At 44.1% G+C, this 20,900-nt stretch overlaps 1 protein-coding gene across 2 annotated transcripts in view; it reads right to left on the reverse strand.

Annotated features, from left to right (window-relative positions):
* The window catches only part of MYO10 (myosin X), a 211,424-nt gene that overhangs the window by 80,393 nt on the left and 110,131 nt on the right, over positions 1-20,900 (reverse strand). For both annotated transcript variants that reach the window (XM_004761205.3, XM_004761204.3), the window contains exons 5-11: positions 15,130-15,264; positions 13,139-13,263; positions 12,685-12,698; positions 12,481-12,565; positions 11,285-11,388; positions 2,428-2,557; positions 744-862 (exon numbers count right to left, since the gene is read on the reverse strand). In XM_004761205.3, coding sequence (XP_004761262.1) covers positions 744-862; positions 2,428-2,557; positions 11,285-11,388; positions 12,481-12,565; positions 12,685-12,698; positions 13,139-13,263; positions 15,130-15,264 — 712 coding nt within the window. The remainder of the gene's footprint in view (positions 1-743; positions 863-2,427; positions 2,558-11,284; positions 11,389-12,480; positions 12,566-12,684; positions 12,699-13,138; positions 13,264-15,129; positions 15,265-20,900) is intronic.

The following is a 20,900-nucleotide window of genomic DNA, read 5'->3' on the forward strand; positions in this document are numbered from 1 at the left end:
CTTAGGATCATCTTCGCAGAAGCTACTTTTTAAGATATTTTTATTTATTTGAGAGAGCAAGAGAGAGAGAGCATGAACGGAGTGAGGGGCAGAGGGAGAGGTCGTCTCCCCACTGAGCAGGGAGCCCGATACGGGGCTCAATCTCGGGATTCTGGGATCACAACCTGAGCTGAAGGTAGGTGCTTAACCGACTGAGCCACCCGGGCGCTCCTCATAGTCTACTTTGTACACAGAAAAAATTTCTTCTTGGTACGGCTAGCATGTGTACTCACTGACATTAGATGGGCTGGCGCACATAACTGGCTCAAGGCAGGAGCAGAAGCAAAACTACTTCTGCGCAAGTAACAACAATAAATTACAATAGCTCCCGTTTATTTAGTACTTAAGTAACTAGTGTATATTTACTATTATCCTTACAAGAATCTATGAATTAGGTATGAAAATCATCCCTGTCTTACGGAGGAGGAAACACACACAACCCACGCACTCCCCAAGAACAGAAAGTAGCGTGTCAGGACTGGCACACCCCAGACCCAGTCGTCTCGGAAACTCGGCTGCGCTACGTCTGGGAAAACGAACACCTGTCTCCTCCCTTTGGCGGGGGGGGGGGGATCTGCTCTATCTTGATCGCGAACCCAACTCATCTGAGCGGTTTGTTGTGGTCACTGATTTGAATCCAAGCCATGAATCTGAACACGGAGGACTGTCCTCTGAAACGCGCTCTGAAGGCCAAGGGCACGCACCTGTTGGACGGTGAGAGGCGTCAGGATCTCCTCCCCCCTCAGGAACATGGATCGCTGCGTCAGGGCGTCCGTGAGCTGCGCGGAATCCAGCCCCAGCAGCTCCGCGGACCTGCCCAAGGCTGGAGACGAAGGACGAGGGAAAAGAACAAAACGAAGGGGCATTGAGCCCAGAAGGAACGGGCCCGGGACCCCAGAGCCGGCTCCGCACAGCAATACATTAAAGCAGAGAACGTTCCTCGACCCCTCGGTGGAATTTACAGAGCCACATTCTGTTGTAAGTCATTCACTCCCTTAATGGGTCTCAGGCTCGGAGCAGAGAACCTGATGTTGGACCAAGTGTGGTCCTGAGACCCTGAGGCAGGCGCGACCCAAGACCTGCCAGGGGCTTGGGAGGTTGTAACTGTTTTCTGTGACACTAAGGGGTCCTTGGCTATTTTACTCTCATTTACTCTCATTCCCTTACCACGACACAGGAGTTTCCTAGTGCTACATGACATGTGCTCTCTCCACAATGAATGCAGAAGCAGATGAGAGAACCCAGCTGTCCTCCGCAACATCTGATATTTTAAAAGTCAGGAAAAATGTAAGACAATCTCACTCCTTTTTTAAGATTTTATTTATTTGAGAGAGAGAGAGAGAAAGAGAGAGCACAAGCAGCAGGAGTGGCAGAGGGAGAAGCAGGCTCCCCGCTGAGCAAGGAGCCCAAGGCGGGACTTGATCCCAGGACCCAGAGATCATGACCTGAGCTTAAGGGAGACACTTAACTGACTGAGCCACCTGGGGCCCTACAATGTCACTCTTCTCACAGATTTTTTTTTTTTTTAATTTGTTTTGAAGACAGTCTTTTAAATAAAAAATAGGATTACTTTAATATGCAATGGGTTTTTATGGTTATTTCAAAATTAATTAGTTTTTGTTTTGTTTTGTTTTTCTTTTCACAACACCTCAGTTGATTTCTAAAGCAGTAACATGAACAGACATGACCCACAAAAACAATAGCTCTTTGGAGTTCTCTATGGTTTCAAGATGACTCAGAGGTGCTGGGACCAAATGTCTCAGAACCGCTGACCTACAGCCCTGTCCTCGCCTCGAGCCATTTCAAACTTTACCGCATCCAACCCCCAAGGTTTCATGCCCTACACACTGCTTCCATCGGGAAAGTTCCAAAAAGGACAACTGACATGGCGATGTGCGTGTTAATTTTTAGTCTTGACAACATATCAGTGAGGCACTTTATAGATGAGAAATCACTAGTGTTGGGGGATACGTAACTCCAGGAACTAGCCCGTGACAGAGCTGGACTGTGGACAGCATTTCCGCTCAAGAACGGTCTTCTCCAGGCCACCACGTCACCACTCAAGAACTATGCGAAAGAAAGCAACACGGCACCCCTGACCCCTGACATTTTTCTGTATCTAATCTTCGTTGCTCATATCTCTTTATTGGGTCCATTTTCCTCCTCCCTTGCTAAGAATGAGAACACGGCCACCATCCCCTGCAGTAATCGCTCGACATAGGCTTGGACCCTTTCTTAGCTGCCGGTTCCCATCAATTACAAAGTACTCCAGGTCTCTGGCCAGGGTCAGAAAGCTCTTTCTGCGAAAGGCCAGACAGTAAATATTTTAGGTCTAAGATCCCTATGAGGAAAAAGCCAAGGAAGGGAGGCAGGGAGGGGCCATCTTACCTGTTTTGAAGGACACTTGGGCCCCCCCCGCGGTGATAAATTCTATGTTCCCCAGATGTAACACACCAGCCAGCAACCTCAACACCTCCCGAACTTCTTCTTTGCTGAACTGCATCACTTCCATTGCCGTCTGGAAGAAAAGCAATGTATTTGAGTTTTGTTGTTTTTCTTCCATATTAAAGAAAATGAAAAACCCATTACTGAGTAAAATTGTTAGGTATTGTTCGAAAGGCAGGTATTGGTCTAAAGGCAAGAAAACAAGAAATAGATTCATGACTCGTTGCTTCTAAATGATAAAGATTTGCAAAGGCACCCATAAAAGAAAGCGATATTAAGGAAGAACTGTGGAATGAGGAGAGGTCATCCAATCAGGGACATAAAGTGAGACATCTGCCTTATTAGGTCCAGGCCAGCCAGTGACAACACAGGGGAACTACCCGAGAGTCACGGTAATGACAGTGAGAAGGGGAAGGCTTCACGGGACTGCTCCAGTGTAAATTTCGGGGCCTTTCCTTAATGATGAAATGCAGTAGCGATCCAAGCCAGAGGTATAAAATTCTCTATTAGGAACTTCCATTATGATTTAGAAGCCATATCCTTGTCAAGAAAAAAAGCACCCCCGCCCCCAACTGAGCACAGAATTGTTGGTAATACCAATGAAAATGACCTACCAAGAGCACGCGGGCCCACAATGTAATAATCGTGACAACGACAATCGCTTCAGGGGGTTAGGAAGGAAACCGCGCGCCACTCTGAAGCAGTGGAAAAGGAAACAACTGGGGATTTAAAATGTGGAAAGTTTAACTTCCTTACAAGGAAAAAACAAAACTGAAATGAAAGACAGAAACAATAGGCAGCACAACAATTCAAAAATTATAAGGGAAGGAGCAATAGCTTGGCCATAATAAAAGATGCACGAACAACAGAAATAAAATGGGCATTTCTTAGAGGAGCATACGCAAATCCTTCCCAGAGGTCAAACATGTACAAATCAAAGAAAATCTGAGATCGCTTCTATTAAATTAGCAAAACACTTGTGAATGAGAAACATAAACTGGAGAAACTGGGACATTAATGCACTGGTCACTGGTGCCATAAGTTACTATAATCTTTTTGGAAAACAAGCTTACATGACAGTATTGTGTTGGTCATGCATGTAAATAAACGTACAATGTTCAGAGAGGGTAACTTTTACAGGGCTGCACAACCAAGGTTCAAATTCAGCCTCAATGATCCTAGAATTCACAAGCTTATTATCCAGCCAATGTTGTCACTTTCTAAAAAAGAAAAAAAGCAATCTTCTGTAATCTTTATAACTTCCACGGTGGAAATTTATTCCAAGGAAAATCTCAACAGAAAAGGAAGTTCTATGAAATATTCACTGCAGTGTTTGAGTAACACGTCAAGAAAAAGTCTAACTATCTTCTAATCAAACAAGTCAAATACAGCAATAGTTGAGAATAGTTCAATAGCTTAGAATAGCGTACACTTTGTAAAGGGAATTATGATCATCCAGAAACATGATTAATACATCTTTATATAAAAAGCTAAAAATTATGTTATTGTTGGGGTGTCTGGCTAAACCATGGGACTCTTAATCTTGGGAGTCATGAGGTGGGTGTCAAAATGACTTAAAAAAAATAAATAAAACCACTTTATCAGGGGCGCCTGGGTGGCTCAGTGGGTTAAAGCCTCTGCCTTCAGCTCAGGTCTTGATCCCAGAGTCTTGGGATCGAGCCCCGCATCGGGCTCTCTGCTCAGCGGGGAGCCTGCTTCCTCCTCTCTCTCTGCCTGCCTCTCTGCCTACTTGTGATCTCTGTCTGTCAAATAAATAAATAAAATCTTTAAAAAAAAAAAAAAACCACTTTATCAGTCAACTTTTTAAAAATTTTATTTTTGTAACTTTTTTTAAAGTAATCTCTACACTCAGTGTGGGACTCGAACTTACAACCTTAAGATCAACAGTTGGATGCTCTACCAAACGAGCCAGCCAGGAATCCCATAAGGAAAACCAGGCTGGGAAATAAATATACTGTACCGAAAATAGTTGCATTGTTAGTGTTGGAAAAAAATAATGTTCCATCATGTCTTTTAATATTTTGACAATATTTTTACAACACTAATGGGTGAATGGATAAACAAATCATATGGTATGCCTACTAATGGAATACCACTCACTAGAAAAGGAATGAACTGTGTTACGTATGATGTAGGTGAGTAAAAGGAGCTAGACAGGAGAATACCCCATATGATTTTACCTACAAGCACCTCTATAAGAGACAAATCTATTGATTTACTCCTGAGAACAGATCAGTGGCTTCCCAGGAGTAGGGTGGCTGGGAAGAGCCAAAGGAACTTTAGGAATGAAGATTAACCTTTTGTTTTGATTGTGGGTGTGGGTACACAGGTAAGTAAATTCAAAATCCATTAAGATGTATACTTCAACTGGTAGCCTTTTATTATACATACACTGCATTTCAATAAATCTGGTTACAAATAATAAAAACACCATGAATTATTTAATCAGGGGTGAGAAGACTCATTTCATGGGTGCAAACAGAAATTGACACAAAGGGTAAGAACTATTAGTCAAGTGCTTACCCGTTAAAAAACATGGAAAAATAATAACTTGAATTTATTTATTTTGAAAGTTAAACGTAAAAAATAGTTAAGAAATACAGAATAAGGGGTGCCTGGATGTTTCAGTCATTAAGTGTATGCCTTCGGCTCAGGTCATGATCCTGGAGCCCCCGGATCGAGCCCCACATCAGGTTCCTTGCTCTGTGGGGAGCCTGCTTCTCCCTCTTTCACTCCCCCTGCTTGTGTTCCCTGTCTCTCTGTGTCAAATACATAAATAAAATCTTTCTTTTTTTTAAGATTTTTAAAATGTATTTGAAAGAGATCACATGCAGGCAGAGAGGCAGGCAGAGAGAAAGAGGGGGAAGCAGGCTCCCTGCTGAGCAGAGAGCCCGACGTGGGGCTCAATCCCAGGACCCTGAGATCATGATCTGAGCCGAAGGCAGACTTGTAACCCACTGAGCCACCCAGGTGCCCCCATAAATAAAATCTTAAAAACACAAAATAAAACAGATTAATTTCTTATTCTTAAAATGGCAGTAAGGAACAAATCAAAGAGCAAAATAATTATAAAGCACCTATGCTGTATAAAAGGCCATACTTTCCCTCTCGACAATTCAAGTTTTCCTTCCACAAGATGTATTCAACACTAACTTACGAAAATCTTAGCGCACAGAATGATCACAGAAATGGGATCCTTCAATGTTTAAGTCAACTACCTGGACTTTTATATAATACTAAATGGCAATAAGAAAAAATAAGACAAGAAATTAATAAGACAAGAAAAATAAGACAAGAAAAAAAAGAGGTTTGCAGTGGCAGAAAATGTCAAGCTATCAAATGAAAACTATCATAAAAGGCCTGATGAAAATAGTCTTGGCTAAGTTCTTAAAACACACACCAAAGTCATACGTGGAGAGAGAAAGCAAACATACAATGTGCTTACTGTGTTGATAAATTTGACTGTTGTCAATCTAACTGTAAGTGAATTAGGAGCGTGGTGAGAGCAGTAACTGCATTAATCAGACCGCGGGGTAACTTAAAGGCTGCCCCAGTCGCCAGCAGCGTGGGTATGAGCGCTGGAACTGCCCCCAAGAGCCTCTCTCTCTCCAGTTGCAATCTCCACCCCTGCGGCAAGAGTAGCCCCTTCAAAGCTTATTATCATTATCTTATTTTCTCAAGGATATGGCTCCAAGACTTAAACATGGTGGGGAATTCTCACTAGTTTGGAAGCACTGAACAGCAATTTAGTTATAATAAAACCAGCAAAAAGTTAAAATATTTTCAATAAAGTCCTTATTAGGTACATTTAAAAAAATAAATAAATAAATAAAAGGTGTTTGGGAAGATGAGGGTAGGCAGGGGAAAGGAAAAAGATGACAAATATGTGATCTGGTCCCAATGGTTAAGGACCAAAGGAAGCCAGGTTCATCGCACTAGAAAGTAATAGAAAAGAGGGGCAAATTTCAGGTGCTTTACTCCCAAAAGGTACCCCTGCTTAGGGTCTCAGGCAGTTGACTGCGAGGGTAAAGGTGCCATTCAAGGCAAAGGGACCACGGACAAACCTTGAACAAATGGTGTCACCAATACAGCGGAGAAGAGGCTATTCTGGGCATAGAGAATTGCACGTAAGCAGTCTGATAATAATTCACTGTGGTGTGATATTGGGCAATATTCTGTCATTTTATAATGTAAAATTTTTTATGCTCCCAAGTTCTCCACCACTGAAAGAGACTGATGTTTCCATGCTTGGCAAAATTGAAGTTTAAAGTCAGCCCTTTAAGTCTTAACAAAATCTGACTCGTGTGGAATGAATTTATGCATACAGACACATGGGCTCACTCCATTAAAAAACCCAAGGATATACCCAGTAAGGCCAATACGGTCCAGAAACCCCAGTCCTGGTCCACAGCCAGGCATGCTGTAAACATTCAACACTTGTGGAGTAAGAGAATCTGAAACAATTATCATCCCAGAACTCCTGTTACTTCACACACATTTCATCAGCCATCATTCTGGTGGCTCAACTGCAGCAACTCTATTGACTTGAAATAGCTTGCATCCTGGGGCGCTGGGGTGGCTCTGTGGGTTAAAGCCTCTGCCTTTGGTTCAGCTCATGATCTGAGAGTCCTGGGATGGAGCCCCGCATGGGGCTCTGCTCAGCGGGGAGCCTGCTTCCCCCCACTCCTGCCCCGCACCCTGCCTGCCTCTCTGCCTACTTGTGATCTCTATCAAATAAAAACAGAATCTCTAAAAGCTGCCCCCCCAAAATAATAATAAAGAGAAAAGAAATTTAAAAAAAAAAAGAAAGAAAGAAATAGCTTACATCCTGACCAAACAATTCCTAGGGCAACTTCAAAGGTTGCATAAAAGCATGGCTATGAAATTCAGCATAAATTCACAGAGTCTGCACCAGGAAGAAACAGGTTCTCTAAAGCTGCCCAGCATACTTAACAGGCACTCATTTAACATCAAGTGGTAGCAAAGATGAACTCTAAGAATATATAAAGTGAATTCTCAATAAAATAAGCAAAATTCTTAAAAGAAGAATATAAGAGTATACTAACATTGTAGTTGATCATTTTAGTAGCTAAAAATGAACTCTAGAAATGACATTTTCATACATAATTCACAGAAATAATTTCTATGAACATTTCAACATATTCTGCAAACAAATGCCCTCCAGCCTTAATGGAATGTGGTCCTTTCCCTTCCTTTGATCCCAAAACCTCTGGGAAAAGAAGCTGTAGAAACCTGAGATATGAAGACACAAATTTACATGGTATTTGATTTTGAAGGAAAATACTGAGAGACAAGTTACATTAAAAACAGCAGTACAGGGGCACGTGGGTGGCTCAAGCGGTTTAAAGCCTCTGCCCACAGCTCAGGTCATGATCTCAGGGTCCTGAGATTGCACCCCACATCAGCTTTCTGCTCATCAGGGAGCCTGCTTCCTCCTCTCTCTCTCTCTCTCTGCCTGCCTCCCTGCCTACTTGTGATCTCTATCCCCCCCCCCCCAAAAAAAAAAAAATATATATATATATGTATATATACAAAAAACAAAAAAACCACAGCAGTACAATATGGTTCATCTTTTCTCCTTCTTCAGCAGAATACCGGGATTATATGTGGCTTATTTACCACAGTTTCCTTGGTGCCTAGAACAGTGCCTGGCACAGAGCAGTTGCTCAAACATGTGGAATACAAAAGACCAAATTCAGCCTGAAGCGCTCAGCATCTCTGTTCACCAGCCCTGTGTTCCTCCTGGTTACAGAGTACCCGCGTTAGGCAGAACAATGGGCTGGCTGGTACCGACAGAATACTTATGATTGTAGAAATTACGATTTTAGGAATGTAATTATAATTACATAATCATTAAAGCTGTAATATATAATACAGGATATAAACATATAACATAGAATGATAAAATCCTAGAATTCTGCCTCATGAGATAACATTTTGTGGTATATTTTTTTAATCCCACAATTTTTTTTGCATATAATTACTATATCGATCATCATAGATCCTAAATTATACACGATATGCTTTTTTTTTTAATATTTTATTTATTTATTTGACAGATAGATCACAAGTAGGCAGAGAGGCAGCAGAGAGAGAGGAGGAAGCAGGCCCCCTGCCGAGCAGAGAGCCCGATGCGGGGCTCGATCCAGGACCCTGAGATCATGACCTGAGCCGAAGGCAGCGGCTTAACCCACTGAGCCACCCAGGCGCCCCAACGATATGCTTTTTTAATAAAAGGATTGTCAAGTGTTGCAGCTTATCTCCCTCAATTATAAAATAACCAAGTTTTTCCATAGAATTAAATATATTTGAGCATATGTTTTGCTTGCTGTAATAGACCTAATTTTATGGTATAACAAATTACTTAAGCCATTCCCCAATTTATGGTACTTGCAGGTTAAGGTAAAGGGAGAAAAAAAAAAATGAAGGGAGAAAATTACTTTTTATAGAAAAAAGTATTTTTCCTCCTTTCTGAAAAGGTGCACATTTTTCTTTTCTGACTGTGTTGCTTAGAACTTCTAGAAGGTTAAATAATAAAAACTACATGTTCCTGATTTTAATACAGAGCAGCTAGGTTTTCATTACCATTTCTAATAAGTTTACACTAAAAAGTAATCACAAATAATTAAGAATCTATAAATGGAACACTTGTAAGCTTGTTGTGTACCTCAATTTCATGTACAAATTTTCTTCCCTTCTCCATACTTTTTCAACGTAAGATCAGATTTTAAATGCCAAAGCCTACTCTTTCAACTTAATAATAAAAGCCAGCTATCAATGAAAGCAAGGCAAGCCCCGAAAGTCTACCCGTAGGCTAGCAAAAGTAACAAATAATCCTGAAGCAGAAAATAAAGGGCCAAGAGGAAAGCAGAGGCAAGCGGACAGAGTGACTTCTCCACTGCTCTCAGGACAAGGGGAGGACCCAATGCCCAGTGCACCCTAGTGGCCAGCGAGCTAATGAGTAGGAGACCTGCTCCTTTTGGACTGTTAGGAGTCTGTCTCCTGCCACAAACAATGTCCTTCCATCACAAAGCATTGTTCTCCAGTTTCAAGAAAGAAGGAAAAAAAAAAAAAAACCTAGGAAAAAAAAAATCCCGTCTTGCCTTTTTTATCAAACGTGAGTTTTCATATTTATTCTAACACACAGTAAAGATAATACTTAATGAACTGAAACAGAGAGAAAGTCTGAGTAGTGATAGGAAGCCAGGGGCAAAACAAGATTGGGAAAGGAAATTTAAAATACTTAAACATTTCATAAAATCCGACTCTCAGGGCCAATTCTCAGGCTGTCCAGGGTACACAGCAAAAGGGGCTGTCAGCAGGGGCAGCAGGGGGCTTTTTTTTTTTTTTTTAAAGATTTTATTTATGTGATAGACAGAGATCACAAGTAGGCAGAGAGGCAGGCAGAGAGAGGGGGTGGGGAAGCATGATCCCCGCTGAGCCGAGAGCCAGATGTGGGGCTCATGTGGGGCTCGATCCCAGGACCCTAAAATCGTGACCTGAGTGGAAGGCAGAGGCTTAACCCACTGAGCCACCCAGGCGCCCCTGTAGGGGGCTTTTTTGTTAACAGTTTCAAGGAAGGAGATTTGGCAAGAGACACCCCTCCGCATTATAAATGACGGAATAAAAGGGAGACAAAGGAAAGGGGAAGAGGATCCTATTACAGCCCACCCTGTTCTTCATTTCAGTAAGCGGTGGGAAAATGAAGTATATATTAAGAAAAAAACAAAAAACAAAAAACAAAACCCTGATTTCATTCCACAAGGCATGTTTACACTCTGGAAGAAGAGACGGGGATATAGACTAGAGCACTGCTGACAACTATAAAAACAAGAACCTCACAGAAGAGTCTGGGTTGTACAGAAGTTGTACCACGTGCCTCGTGGATAAGAGTCTGGAATCTGGAGTCGGACTCTTTCCACACCAGTTCTATCTGGTACTGTGAATGGTTAGGCTGGACGCCAACCTCTCTGAGCTGTAGCGTGTAGCTACCCAGAGTTCCTCCCCTCAAAGGGTTGCTAAGAGCAACGAGAGAGGGGGCCCATCTGAGTCCACATAACAAGGACTTGGCCAACGTCTGCTGCAGATCCACTGTATCCAACTGGTGTATTAATGACTCTAGCGAAGGACTGAAGACTGCCCTGGCAAAAACCTACCGGCTATTCTCAGTCCGGTGGGGCAGTTAATAAGGCTCCATGACCAGGCTTCCTAAATGTTGTCACCTTATAACCAAGTCCTTGTGATATCAGAAAACGAAGAGACCACACACAACCACACCTCAGAGCTGTAAGGAGACTACTGCCCTCGTGGTCAGAACTGGTTTTCAGAATCAGGCCAGGAGAACCAGACAAGATCCTGTCACCTGGCCTAATGGTTGACAGATTTGTTTTTCGCTATAGAAACTGTCATAAATCATCATCATCACTGTCATCATCTCAAAAAAGAAAGATTGGCATGTTCCAGGACCAAGCCTGTGACGTATTTTTTTCTAATACACGGTTCCAGGTCAACCCATTTTTCCTGAAAGCCACAGAAAGTCATCTGCCTTCTGAAGAAAGAGGATTCTTTTCCAGTCTGGAACATTCTTTATCATGACTTAGAACAAGAAGATTGTACCTATTCTCAGACAGCAGTGCAAATGAAATTACTTCTATTTTCATTAAAAACATTTTTTTGAAACAGGAAATGAAATGTCCCCCTTTTTTTTTTTTTAAGAGGTTGTCACTCTTAATAAAGGGATAAGAAGAAAGTAACTTACAATCACTTCCCTAAAGGATTCCTGGTCATTGATTGTCTTGTCTTCTATACATCCAGATTGACTCAAGTAGTGGTAGTTTTCCGGCGCAGATAAATAAAATTCTTCTGCAAAAAGACAGAGAAAAACATAAAATCAGTATTTGACTGGTTAAGATAAGACAAAATCCAAAAGAACCTTCACTTTGTAACTTAAACAACAAAAACAAGAACAAAAACAAAGCATGGGGCCCCTGGGTGGCTTAGTCATCGGGCGTCTGCCTTCAGGTCAAGTCATGATCCCAGACTCCCGGGATTGAGCCCTGCATTGGGCTCCCTGCTCTGGGGCAGAAGCCTGCTTCTCCCTCTCCTACTCCCCCTGCTTGAGTTCCCTGTGTAGCTGTGTCTCTTTCTGTCAAATAAATAAATAAAATCGTTAAAAATTAAAAAAAATAAATAAAGTATATAAAGGTCCCCTATTAATAAAAAAAGAAAGTTCTCTTTTAATCATTTAAGAATCATTAAGAATTTAATTAGGAGTGCCTGGGTGGCTCAGTCAGTTAAGAGTCCAACTCTTGGTTATGCTTAGTTATGCTCTCCAAAATCAATAAATAAAAAAATAAAGGGTTTAATTAAACTAGATGGCATGATAGAAAATGTTTCTGAAAAACTAACTGATAAGGGTCCTATTTTATTTTCCCTTAAAAATCCAATGTTTAAACGAGCACCTGGGTGGCTCGGTTGGTTAAGTGACTGCCTTCGGCTCAGGTCATGACCCGAGAGTCCTGGGATCAAGCCCTGCATTGGGCTCCCAGCGCCATGGGGAGTCTGCTTCTCCCTCTGACCTTCTCCCCTCTCATGCTTTCTCTCACTTTCTCCTTCTCTCAAATAAATAAATAAATAAAATCTTAAAAAAAAAATCAAATGCTTAGAAATTAGATTTGGGTATGGTTTCAAAGTAAACCAGTTACAATATGCCCCATACATTTTTTTTTTCATGAATATCCTATAAATGAGAAAAGTACCAAGATCCCCCAAAACAAAAAAATGTAACATCTTTCTCTATTGATGATTTTCCCTCTACATTATTTGGCTCTAACAGGGACATTTTGTTTCAACTGACGGATTCCAACAAAGCCCAAGCAGAGGTCTTACCTGCGGCTTTCCAAGGGAAAGCAAGGGGCTAATCCACGTGGCTCTGCTGGTCTCCTGCCCACTCACCTCTCTGTTCATGTTCCAGCCCTGCCAGCAGCGCATAGAATATGTGATAATTCCTTTCCCCGGGGTTTTGCCTTACTACTCGGTTCTGTGGGGATGAATCAGATTTCATCTCAGAGACATTTCCTCCATTCCATTAACACAAACCAGTCATTTCCAAACATTATTATTATAGAAGAAAGTGTAAATTAAATCAGGTTTACTTACTTTTTCTAATAAATCTTCATGTGAAAAGCAATGGCCAGTCAAGGAACAAAACCAAGATATGACATGCTCAATTAGGCTTTAATTCTCTAGTCTTTGTCACCCAAATAATTGCAAATCCCTGTTCCTTGGACATCGAGACTTCCAGTGCCGACAGGAGCCAACAAAGCATAGACTTCCAACAGCCTGTGTCCTAGGACGTGCCAGACTAGTTGACCGAACGGCTCTTAACCAACAAACACCTGATGCTCAATGATGAAACCAATCTTCCAGATGACGAACATGATAACATTTTCCAGAAGAAAAATGGTTATCTCCTAGAATAACTACTAGGTCAAACGTAGTAACGTAAAGCGGTAACCGAAATGTTTCCCATTATCTGTCCTTACGATAACCGAGAGCAGTTTGTACTTAGGGAGTCAAATACTAAAGACAAGACCGGAATGAAACAGGATACAATCTACAATTCTCCCGCCCTGAATATTTCCCTTCTGGCAGATGTGCAGCTGAACGAACTTCCCAAAGCGACTGGAGTTGTTGTTGTACACGGTCTTGGCATTGCCGAAAGCTTCCATGATGGGGCTGTGAAAGACGTGAGGAAAACCTCCAGTTATAAAACACGTAATACGTTATGAGATGTCAGTTTCAGCAGAAGTGATCGATAACGTTGTGATCACTATGGATGCTGACAGATGGTCACTAGACTAACTGTGGGGATCATTTCATAAGACGCAAAATAGCTCATCCCTATGACACACACCTGAAGCTAACAGGACACTGTATGCCATTACACTTCAATAAAAATATTAATTAAAAAAAGAAAAAGTGAGGATAGCAACGCATATTCATTAGGGGAGATCTATAAACAGCAAGAGCATTCCTCACAAATGTCAAAATATATAATTGCAAGAAAAATCTGAAATCAAAAGGATCTATGGTGACTACCAGATTTTCAAGGTGCTTGCTGATATGGGTCTATAGCACATGTCTGTTTTGAAGGAGAGGTCTTAGAGCTCTCAAAGCTACTGAGTTCAGGCAACCACAAGGGCTCATCCTCGTGCAAACTAGCTCAGGCATATATCCACAAGCCAGGAATTGCACAGCAAAAGACCCCACTTCGATTTCAGCAACTGTAAGGGTCCCAGTCCTGGGAATTGCACCCGTTGGTCTGTCCGGGGGCAACTCCTTTATAAGTAATTTCTCTGGGTATTCCCCACCTGGAAGATGAGGTCAGACTAGATCCGGGGGTGGCAAACTTTTCTGTAAAGAACCAGATAATAGATATTGTAGGCTTTGTCAGCCACAGGGTCTCTGTTACAACCACTCACCTCTCTCTGCCACAGTAGCTTAAAAGCAGCTGTAAACAACAGATAAATAAATGTGTCTGTGTTCTGATAAAACTTTATTTACAAAAACAGGCTGCAGCAAGAGGACAAACTTCTGGGATGGGTGGTTTTTAATAATTGCACATGAGCGTGAATGTACTTAATGCCACGAAGCTGTATGCTGAAAAAATGTTTAAAATTATAAATTTTGAGGCACTTGGGTAGCTCAGTGGGTTGAGCCTCTGCCTTTGGCTCAGGTCATAATCCCAGGGTCCTGGGATCAAACCCCGAATCGCATCAGGCTCTCTGCTCAGCAGGGAGCCTGCTTCCCCCTTTCTCTCTGCCTGCCTCTCTGCCTACTTGTGATCTCTGTTAAATAAATAAGATCTTAAAAAATAAATAAATAAAATTATAAATTTCATGTAATACATATTTTACGACAACTGAAAAAAGTGTATGAATGCTAAAACAAAAACAAAAACAGGCCACAGGTTATGGGTAGTTTGCTGACTTCTAGGCTAAATTCTAAGTAATGAGATCTATAAGGTCTTTACTGGCTCTAAAATCTTGTAAGACACAACTCAGACATCGGGCAAATACACACTCAAAATAAAAATTTGGATGATACCGCACCATGCAGCCCTCTTTCGAAGTTCTGAGACTCACTGCCATCAGATGTATTACTGATTTTCTATCCCGTGACAGGCTTTAAAAACTGCCAGCCTGCCAACATGTGGCCCCAAAGGGCCAGAAGGCCAGCAGGGGCCCCCTCATCTCTGTGCTAAGGCCTCTGCTACACAGAAGCTCAAACTGCCGCTCAGAACAAGGCCTCCGAAAAGTGAGGCAAGAGCTCACCGGCAAGGGGAGGCTGCAGAACGTTCCTCTGAATCGCTCACTCGACAACTCAAGTGACTCAAACCTGGCCCGGGAAGGGACTGGGATTGGGGCGATCAGGAACGGTCGCTCAGGTTATTAGAAATTGCTATGTCCACACTGGGACTTTTCCTCCAGGAATTGTAAAAGAGAAAATGGACCAAATAATTATAACTTATCCTTAAACGAGCCACACGGGGAGGACAGTGAATCCTGTTCGTTGCAAACAAGGAGCACGATAAAGAAATACCTGCTTTCGAGAATAGCTTGTTCGACACAGGACGTCTTCTCCTTTAAGGACAATTCCAAAGACTGTTGGCTGATGACTGATAAGAACTTGAGGATCAGTTTGGTGCTTTCGGTTTTACCTGCCCCACTTTCACCGCTGAAAAACAAAATGCACAAGCTTGTTCAAATTAAAAAAAAAAAAAAAAAGAAAGGAAAGGAAACAAAATCCAGTTTGAGGGGTGCCTGGGTGGCTCAGTCGGTTGGGCGTCTGCTTTCGGCTCAGGTCATGGTCCCAGGGTCACAGGATCAAGCCCCACAGCCTTCTGCTCAGCGAGGGGCCTGCTTCTCCCTCTCCCTCTGCAACTTCCCCTGCTTGTGCTCGCTCTCAAATAAATAAATTCTTAAAAAAAAAAAAAGTGTAAACAAACAGTTTGGCTAACGTCACTCTAATTGGTCCATAGGACAACAGCTGAAAGGTGGGACAACAGAGGTCGAAATGCCTGTCCCATGAGTCAAGTTAAAGGGCAGTGAAAGCGGTTCTTCTGGCCACACCCTTTCTGCTATTAGGAAAGCCTCTCTGAGGTCAGAGGTCAACAGACCCCCCCTCACTAAGTTAAGGTGAGTTAAGGTGAGGATGGCTGTGCCTTCGGCGTGAGGTCAGCCCGCACGAGCAGGGCTCCTTGTTGTGTTCACTAGAGAATCCCCACATCCCCACGGCGCAGGGCTGCTGACAGGCACCCGGTAAATACTTGTTAGACGAATGACCCTGCAAACAGCATCATTCTGGGAAACTGAAAGCAGGCAAATATGCTTAAAAATGCAATTATTCGCGGGGCGCCTGGGTGGCTCATTGGGTTAAAGCCTCTGACTTCCGCTCAGGTCATGATCCCAGGGTTCTGGGATCGAGCCCCGCATCGGGCTCTCTGTTCTGCGGGGAGCCTGCTTCCCTCTCCCTCTCTCTGCCTGCCTCTCTGCCTACTTGTGATCTCTGTCTGTCAAATAAATAAAAATTTAAAAAAATGCAATTATTCGTAAACATGGCTGAGGAGACAAGGGAATGACCCCACTAGTCCTGGACGCACACACAGAATCATGTGATTCCACACTAATCCTTGGAGAGAGGCACTAAGCACCCACGTCCGGGACATAACACCAGGTCTGAGTCCGACATCCCGCAGAGATCCCTCGGGATGGTTGAGGGAAAGTGAACAAAGCCATGCAGGGAAGGGGAGGCCAGTGAGAGAAGTAAACCAGGTTCAAGTTGCCCCTTGACTGAACCGGCAACCATGAGCCACGCAAAGAGAAAGGGAGGGATTTGGGCACAAGAGCGCTAGGAGCTTGGGAAGACCGCTAGGGGGCGGGGTTCCGGTTAGGCCCCGGGGCGCTGCGATCTGAGGTGGTGGGGAAGGAAAGTGGAGACAATGGGGTGTGGGGGCTCAGAGGCAGTCACAGGAGACGGGGAAGGCAAGGCGAACGCTGAGCTCATCAAGGGGGCCTGGGAAGAACAGGGCTCTGGAGGTAATGTTCTGGAAGGAGCGCGGGGCCCGCAAGAGAGCTGGCGTTGTCCTGCGCAAGCAAGGACATGGACCAGATACAGGGATCGCAGATACCACGCTCGGTCCCGTGGAGGCAGGGAGCTTCTAACTAAAGGTGTAGGTGACAGGGGCGCCTGGGTGGTTCAGTGGGTTAAGAACCCAACTCTCGATTTTGGTTCAGGTCATGATTTCGGGGTCATGTAATCGAGCCTCACATCAGGCTGCGTGCTCAGTGAGGGGTCCGCCCGAGATTCTCTCTCTCCCTCTGCCCCTCCCCCGGCTCGCGCCTGCCTGCTCTCTCTAAATAAGACGTAAAGGGAACAGAAAAAGGAGTAAGTACAGAACAGCAATGCCGATGACATATAAGGTAGCACTTTAATAACTGCTAAATGGGAAAGACACACAGACAAGTCCCACTTAGTCCTAAAAAAGCTGCCCTTCGCGAATGTCACGATCTGGGAAGTTATGAAAGAGGAAGTTTGCTGAAAACACGATAAATGATTAACCACATGTAACAAAGGAGAGGAAAGGATCAAGAGATGACACCAGCGTGTCCAGTTGGGCGGCGCAGGCCCACAGGGAATCCTCATGGGCTAGGCCAATCGCGGTCATTTAGTTCCTTCTGCAAGTGACGGCGTTGGCCACGGGCGGGTGTGAGGACCGCAACCCAAGTCTTCATGTCTAGCAAGCCAAGGGCTCCTGGGGAGCTTTGGGCACACACAAGAGACATGAGGCAGAAACATCCCCCATGCCGCGGACACCTTTGAGATGATCAAATAAAAGCCAAGAAAATCAGAGAAGCGCCCTGCCTGATGTTATCGGAGTTAGGACAACTTCGGTTGGGTTTTTTGTCATCAGCAACCAGGATCTTCCTAGTACAGGGCTTAGCATGTACCTCCATGTTCCTCACATCACTGGTCCCTGCCGAGACCAGTGCCCGGCGCGCAGGGGGCATTCGCCAAGATGCAGTGAAACTAAGAAAAACTGCAAGAAGAGATTTAAATAAACTTAAAACAAAAACATTTGATTTTCCTGGAGAGAGAACAAGCAGAGGGGAGGGGGTAGAGAGAGAAGGAGGCTCCCCACCGAGCGGGGAGCCCAACACAGGACTGGATCCCAGAAGCCCGGGATCATGACCTCAGACGAAGGCAGACGCTTAATGACTAAGGCACCCGGGCGCCCCAAGTAATTCTTGATATTTAAAAATATACATACACTTAGCCAGTCATTGTTGATTCAATTACGTTAAGACAAACAGAACTTAAAACGGCTAAATTCTCTGGGTAAAACATGTGAAGCAGAAATAAGGTAACGTTTCCCAAACCTACTTCTTTATCCTCCGGCACAAGGAAGTGGAAAACGGGTCGACCTCTCTTACAGTGAGGACAGCCACCAGTGGTAACAGGGACTGAACGTGGCCGGCTGAACCACAGAGCGAGAGGGATGGAGAGAGACAGTTTCCATGGCTGGTGGGTAAAACCCCCTCTTCATGGTCCATTAGGCTGTCTCTCCCGAGCCTGCCAGCTAGACGCCCTCTGTCAGGCCCAGCTCTGAGCCAAGTGACATGTGGCATAAAGTCAAGTCTCTCGCCTTTCCCCGTGGGGTTGCAAAATGAGCAAGAAGCATTCCTGTGTTCCACCCCTGCGATTCTGGGGGGCTGCTTGTTACAGCAATTAGCCTACCTTAATGAACAGAACACACAATCACAGAGCATATACCGTTCAGGACTCTAAACCAACAAGACTTGGTCGAGGAGAAGAAAATCTGGGACCCTCACTGCCATTAACCAGCTATGGATATCCACCTACGGCAATCTGCAGCTACATTTTTTCTCACTGTATCATACATCTTCAAGCATCTTTTTAAAAAATATTTATTTATTTATTTACTTGAGAGAGAAAGAGAGAGAAGCAGCACAAGCAGGGGGAGCAACAGCAGGAGAGGGAGAAGCAGACTCTCCATTGAGCAAGGACCTCCCCCCACGGGACTCGATCCTAGCACCCTGAGATCATGACCTGAGCCAAAGGCAGACGCTTAACTGACTGAGCCACCCAGGCACCCCTATTTAATTCCTGTTTTTAAAAATTTCTAGATCTCAGGGCACCTGGGTGGCTCAGTGGGTTAAGTAAGCCTCTGCCTTCGGCTCAGGTCATGATCCCAGGGTCCTGGGATTGAGCCCCGCATCCGGCTCTCTGCTCAGCGGGGAGCCCGCTTCCCCCCCTCTCTCTGCCTCTCTGCTTGCTTGTGATCTCTCTCTCCGTCAAATAAATAAATAAAATCTTTAAAAAAATTTCTAGATCGCAAAAATAAGATTGGTTTGCTGTTTGCTCTGAGATTATGGGTCACTATGACATGCTGTTACAGTTTATCTTGCATTTTAAATCCAACAAAGGAGGTACCAAGCTCAAATCCATTATCAACTTAAGTTGAGATTCAGTTGTATTGTTTTTAGCTATTTAATTGGTTCCTGTCTTCATTGTTGATTACATTTTTATAAAGATTTTATTTATTTATTTGAGAAAGAGAGAGTGAGAGCTTGAGTGTGGGGGAGGGGGTAGCAGGCTCCCCGCTAAGCAGGGAGCCCGCTGCAGGCAGATCCCAGGACTCTCCGATCATGACCTGCGCTGAAGGCAGACGCTTAATTGACTGAGCGACCCAGGCGCCCCCAGCACAGTCTTTAAGTCCATCTTTTTTTGATACAGAATTAAAACTTGAAACAAAAACAAAACACAGATTTGAACAGGACTCTGCAACAGTTCTCAAACTTAGCCACACATTAGAATCGACTAATATGTCTCTGATCTGAGCCTAGGAGTAGAATTTAATCCAGAGGACTCTACTATGAAGCCAGGATTGGGAACCACTACTCTTGAAAGCAGTTTCTACACAATTCAGACAGGATGGCTCCAGGGGGGTAAGAACGGGGGACTATTATATTATGGGGCCGTGGAAGTATTCCATGAACAAGGCAAAGAATAAAGATAATTAAATAACTCACACGTTGTGAAAACCCATAAATATGCCCGATGTCAAGGTAATAGGCCTCTAAGCAGGCTGCATGGTTTCATGTCACCCTCCTCCTCCTCACACCCCTGCCCGCGTCTTTAATGTTCCCCGACGAAGAGCACTGATTGAGGGTCAAACCAATGTAATCCTGGAAGCATCAGAGAAAGAGCAGATACTCCCTCCCTCCTTAAACATCCGGAAGCCTACTACGTGTCAGGCTGCTCTAAGGGCTGGAAAAGCACTAATGTGTACAATGGCACGGACAGTCTATGATCTAGAAGCTCAAAGATCTCAAACATACTCGCAGGTATCCCCGGGGATAAGAGAACTCAGGATTTAGATGGAGGGTAAAGGTTCAGTAAGGACCTTTTTTGGGGAAGGGGAGGGGCTGGCATTTAGACCCAAACGTGAAAACCCACGCAGGAGCTAACTGGGTGAAAACTGAAGGAAGAAGAGGGAGACTCGGTGGGAGGACCTCGCTCTCTCCTTGGAGGAAGGAAAAGCAGCTTGCACGGCTGAAGTCCACGATAATGCGGGGACGCGGGGGTCGCACGGAGAGGCCACTGTTCTCTAGCCACGCTTGAGACTAGTTCTTTTATTTATTTCTGATATTTATTTATTCTCTTGAGAGACAGCGTGCAGGAGAGCACATGTGCATGAGTGGGAGGGGCAGAGGGAGAGAGAATCCCAAGCCGACCCCACGCTCAGCGCACATCTTGGCGCAGGAATTGGCCTCACGACCCTGAGATCATGACCCTGAGATGGTGACTGAGCCGACACCAAGAGTCAGGGCCTTAACTGACGGAACCATCCGAGGGCCCCGGACTAGTTGTTTTAAGTAGGGGAGTGGGATCGCAAGGCATCATGAATCACACCCCCGGACATTCTTAAGTTGCCCATCATTATAATGATAGGTGTAATATATAATAGATGTTATAGGTGTGTGATATCCGGATTATTTATAAGAAGGAATATGTATTGGGTCTTCATTTTCCTTTCTGACTCAGAGCTCCAAACACCCTCATTCTTTCCTAAATGATGACAGCAATAAAAACATCACTTGTCACATTACGAAGTGTGACTTCTGGAAAGCCCCTGTGTGGCGCTGCTTGCCAGGGGAACCCACCACAGAATCAGAAGGTTGCAACCTTCAATCCCTTCTCCCCTCGCTGACCTCTGGGGAGTGGGGAGGGGCTGGAAATCGAATTCCATATGAAGAGTCAAGGATCTCATCAGTCATGCTTATGCAGTG

This window comes from Mustela putorius, unplaced genomic scaffold, assembly GCF_011764305.1.
Source record: "Mustela putorius furo isolate JIRA1106 unplaced genomic scaffold, ASM1176430v1.1 tig00000589_pilon_pilon_pilon, whole genome shotgun sequence".
In the NCBI taxonomy this organism is placed as follows: Eukaryota; Metazoa; Chordata; class Mammalia; order Carnivora; family Mustelidae; genus Mustela; species Mustela putorius.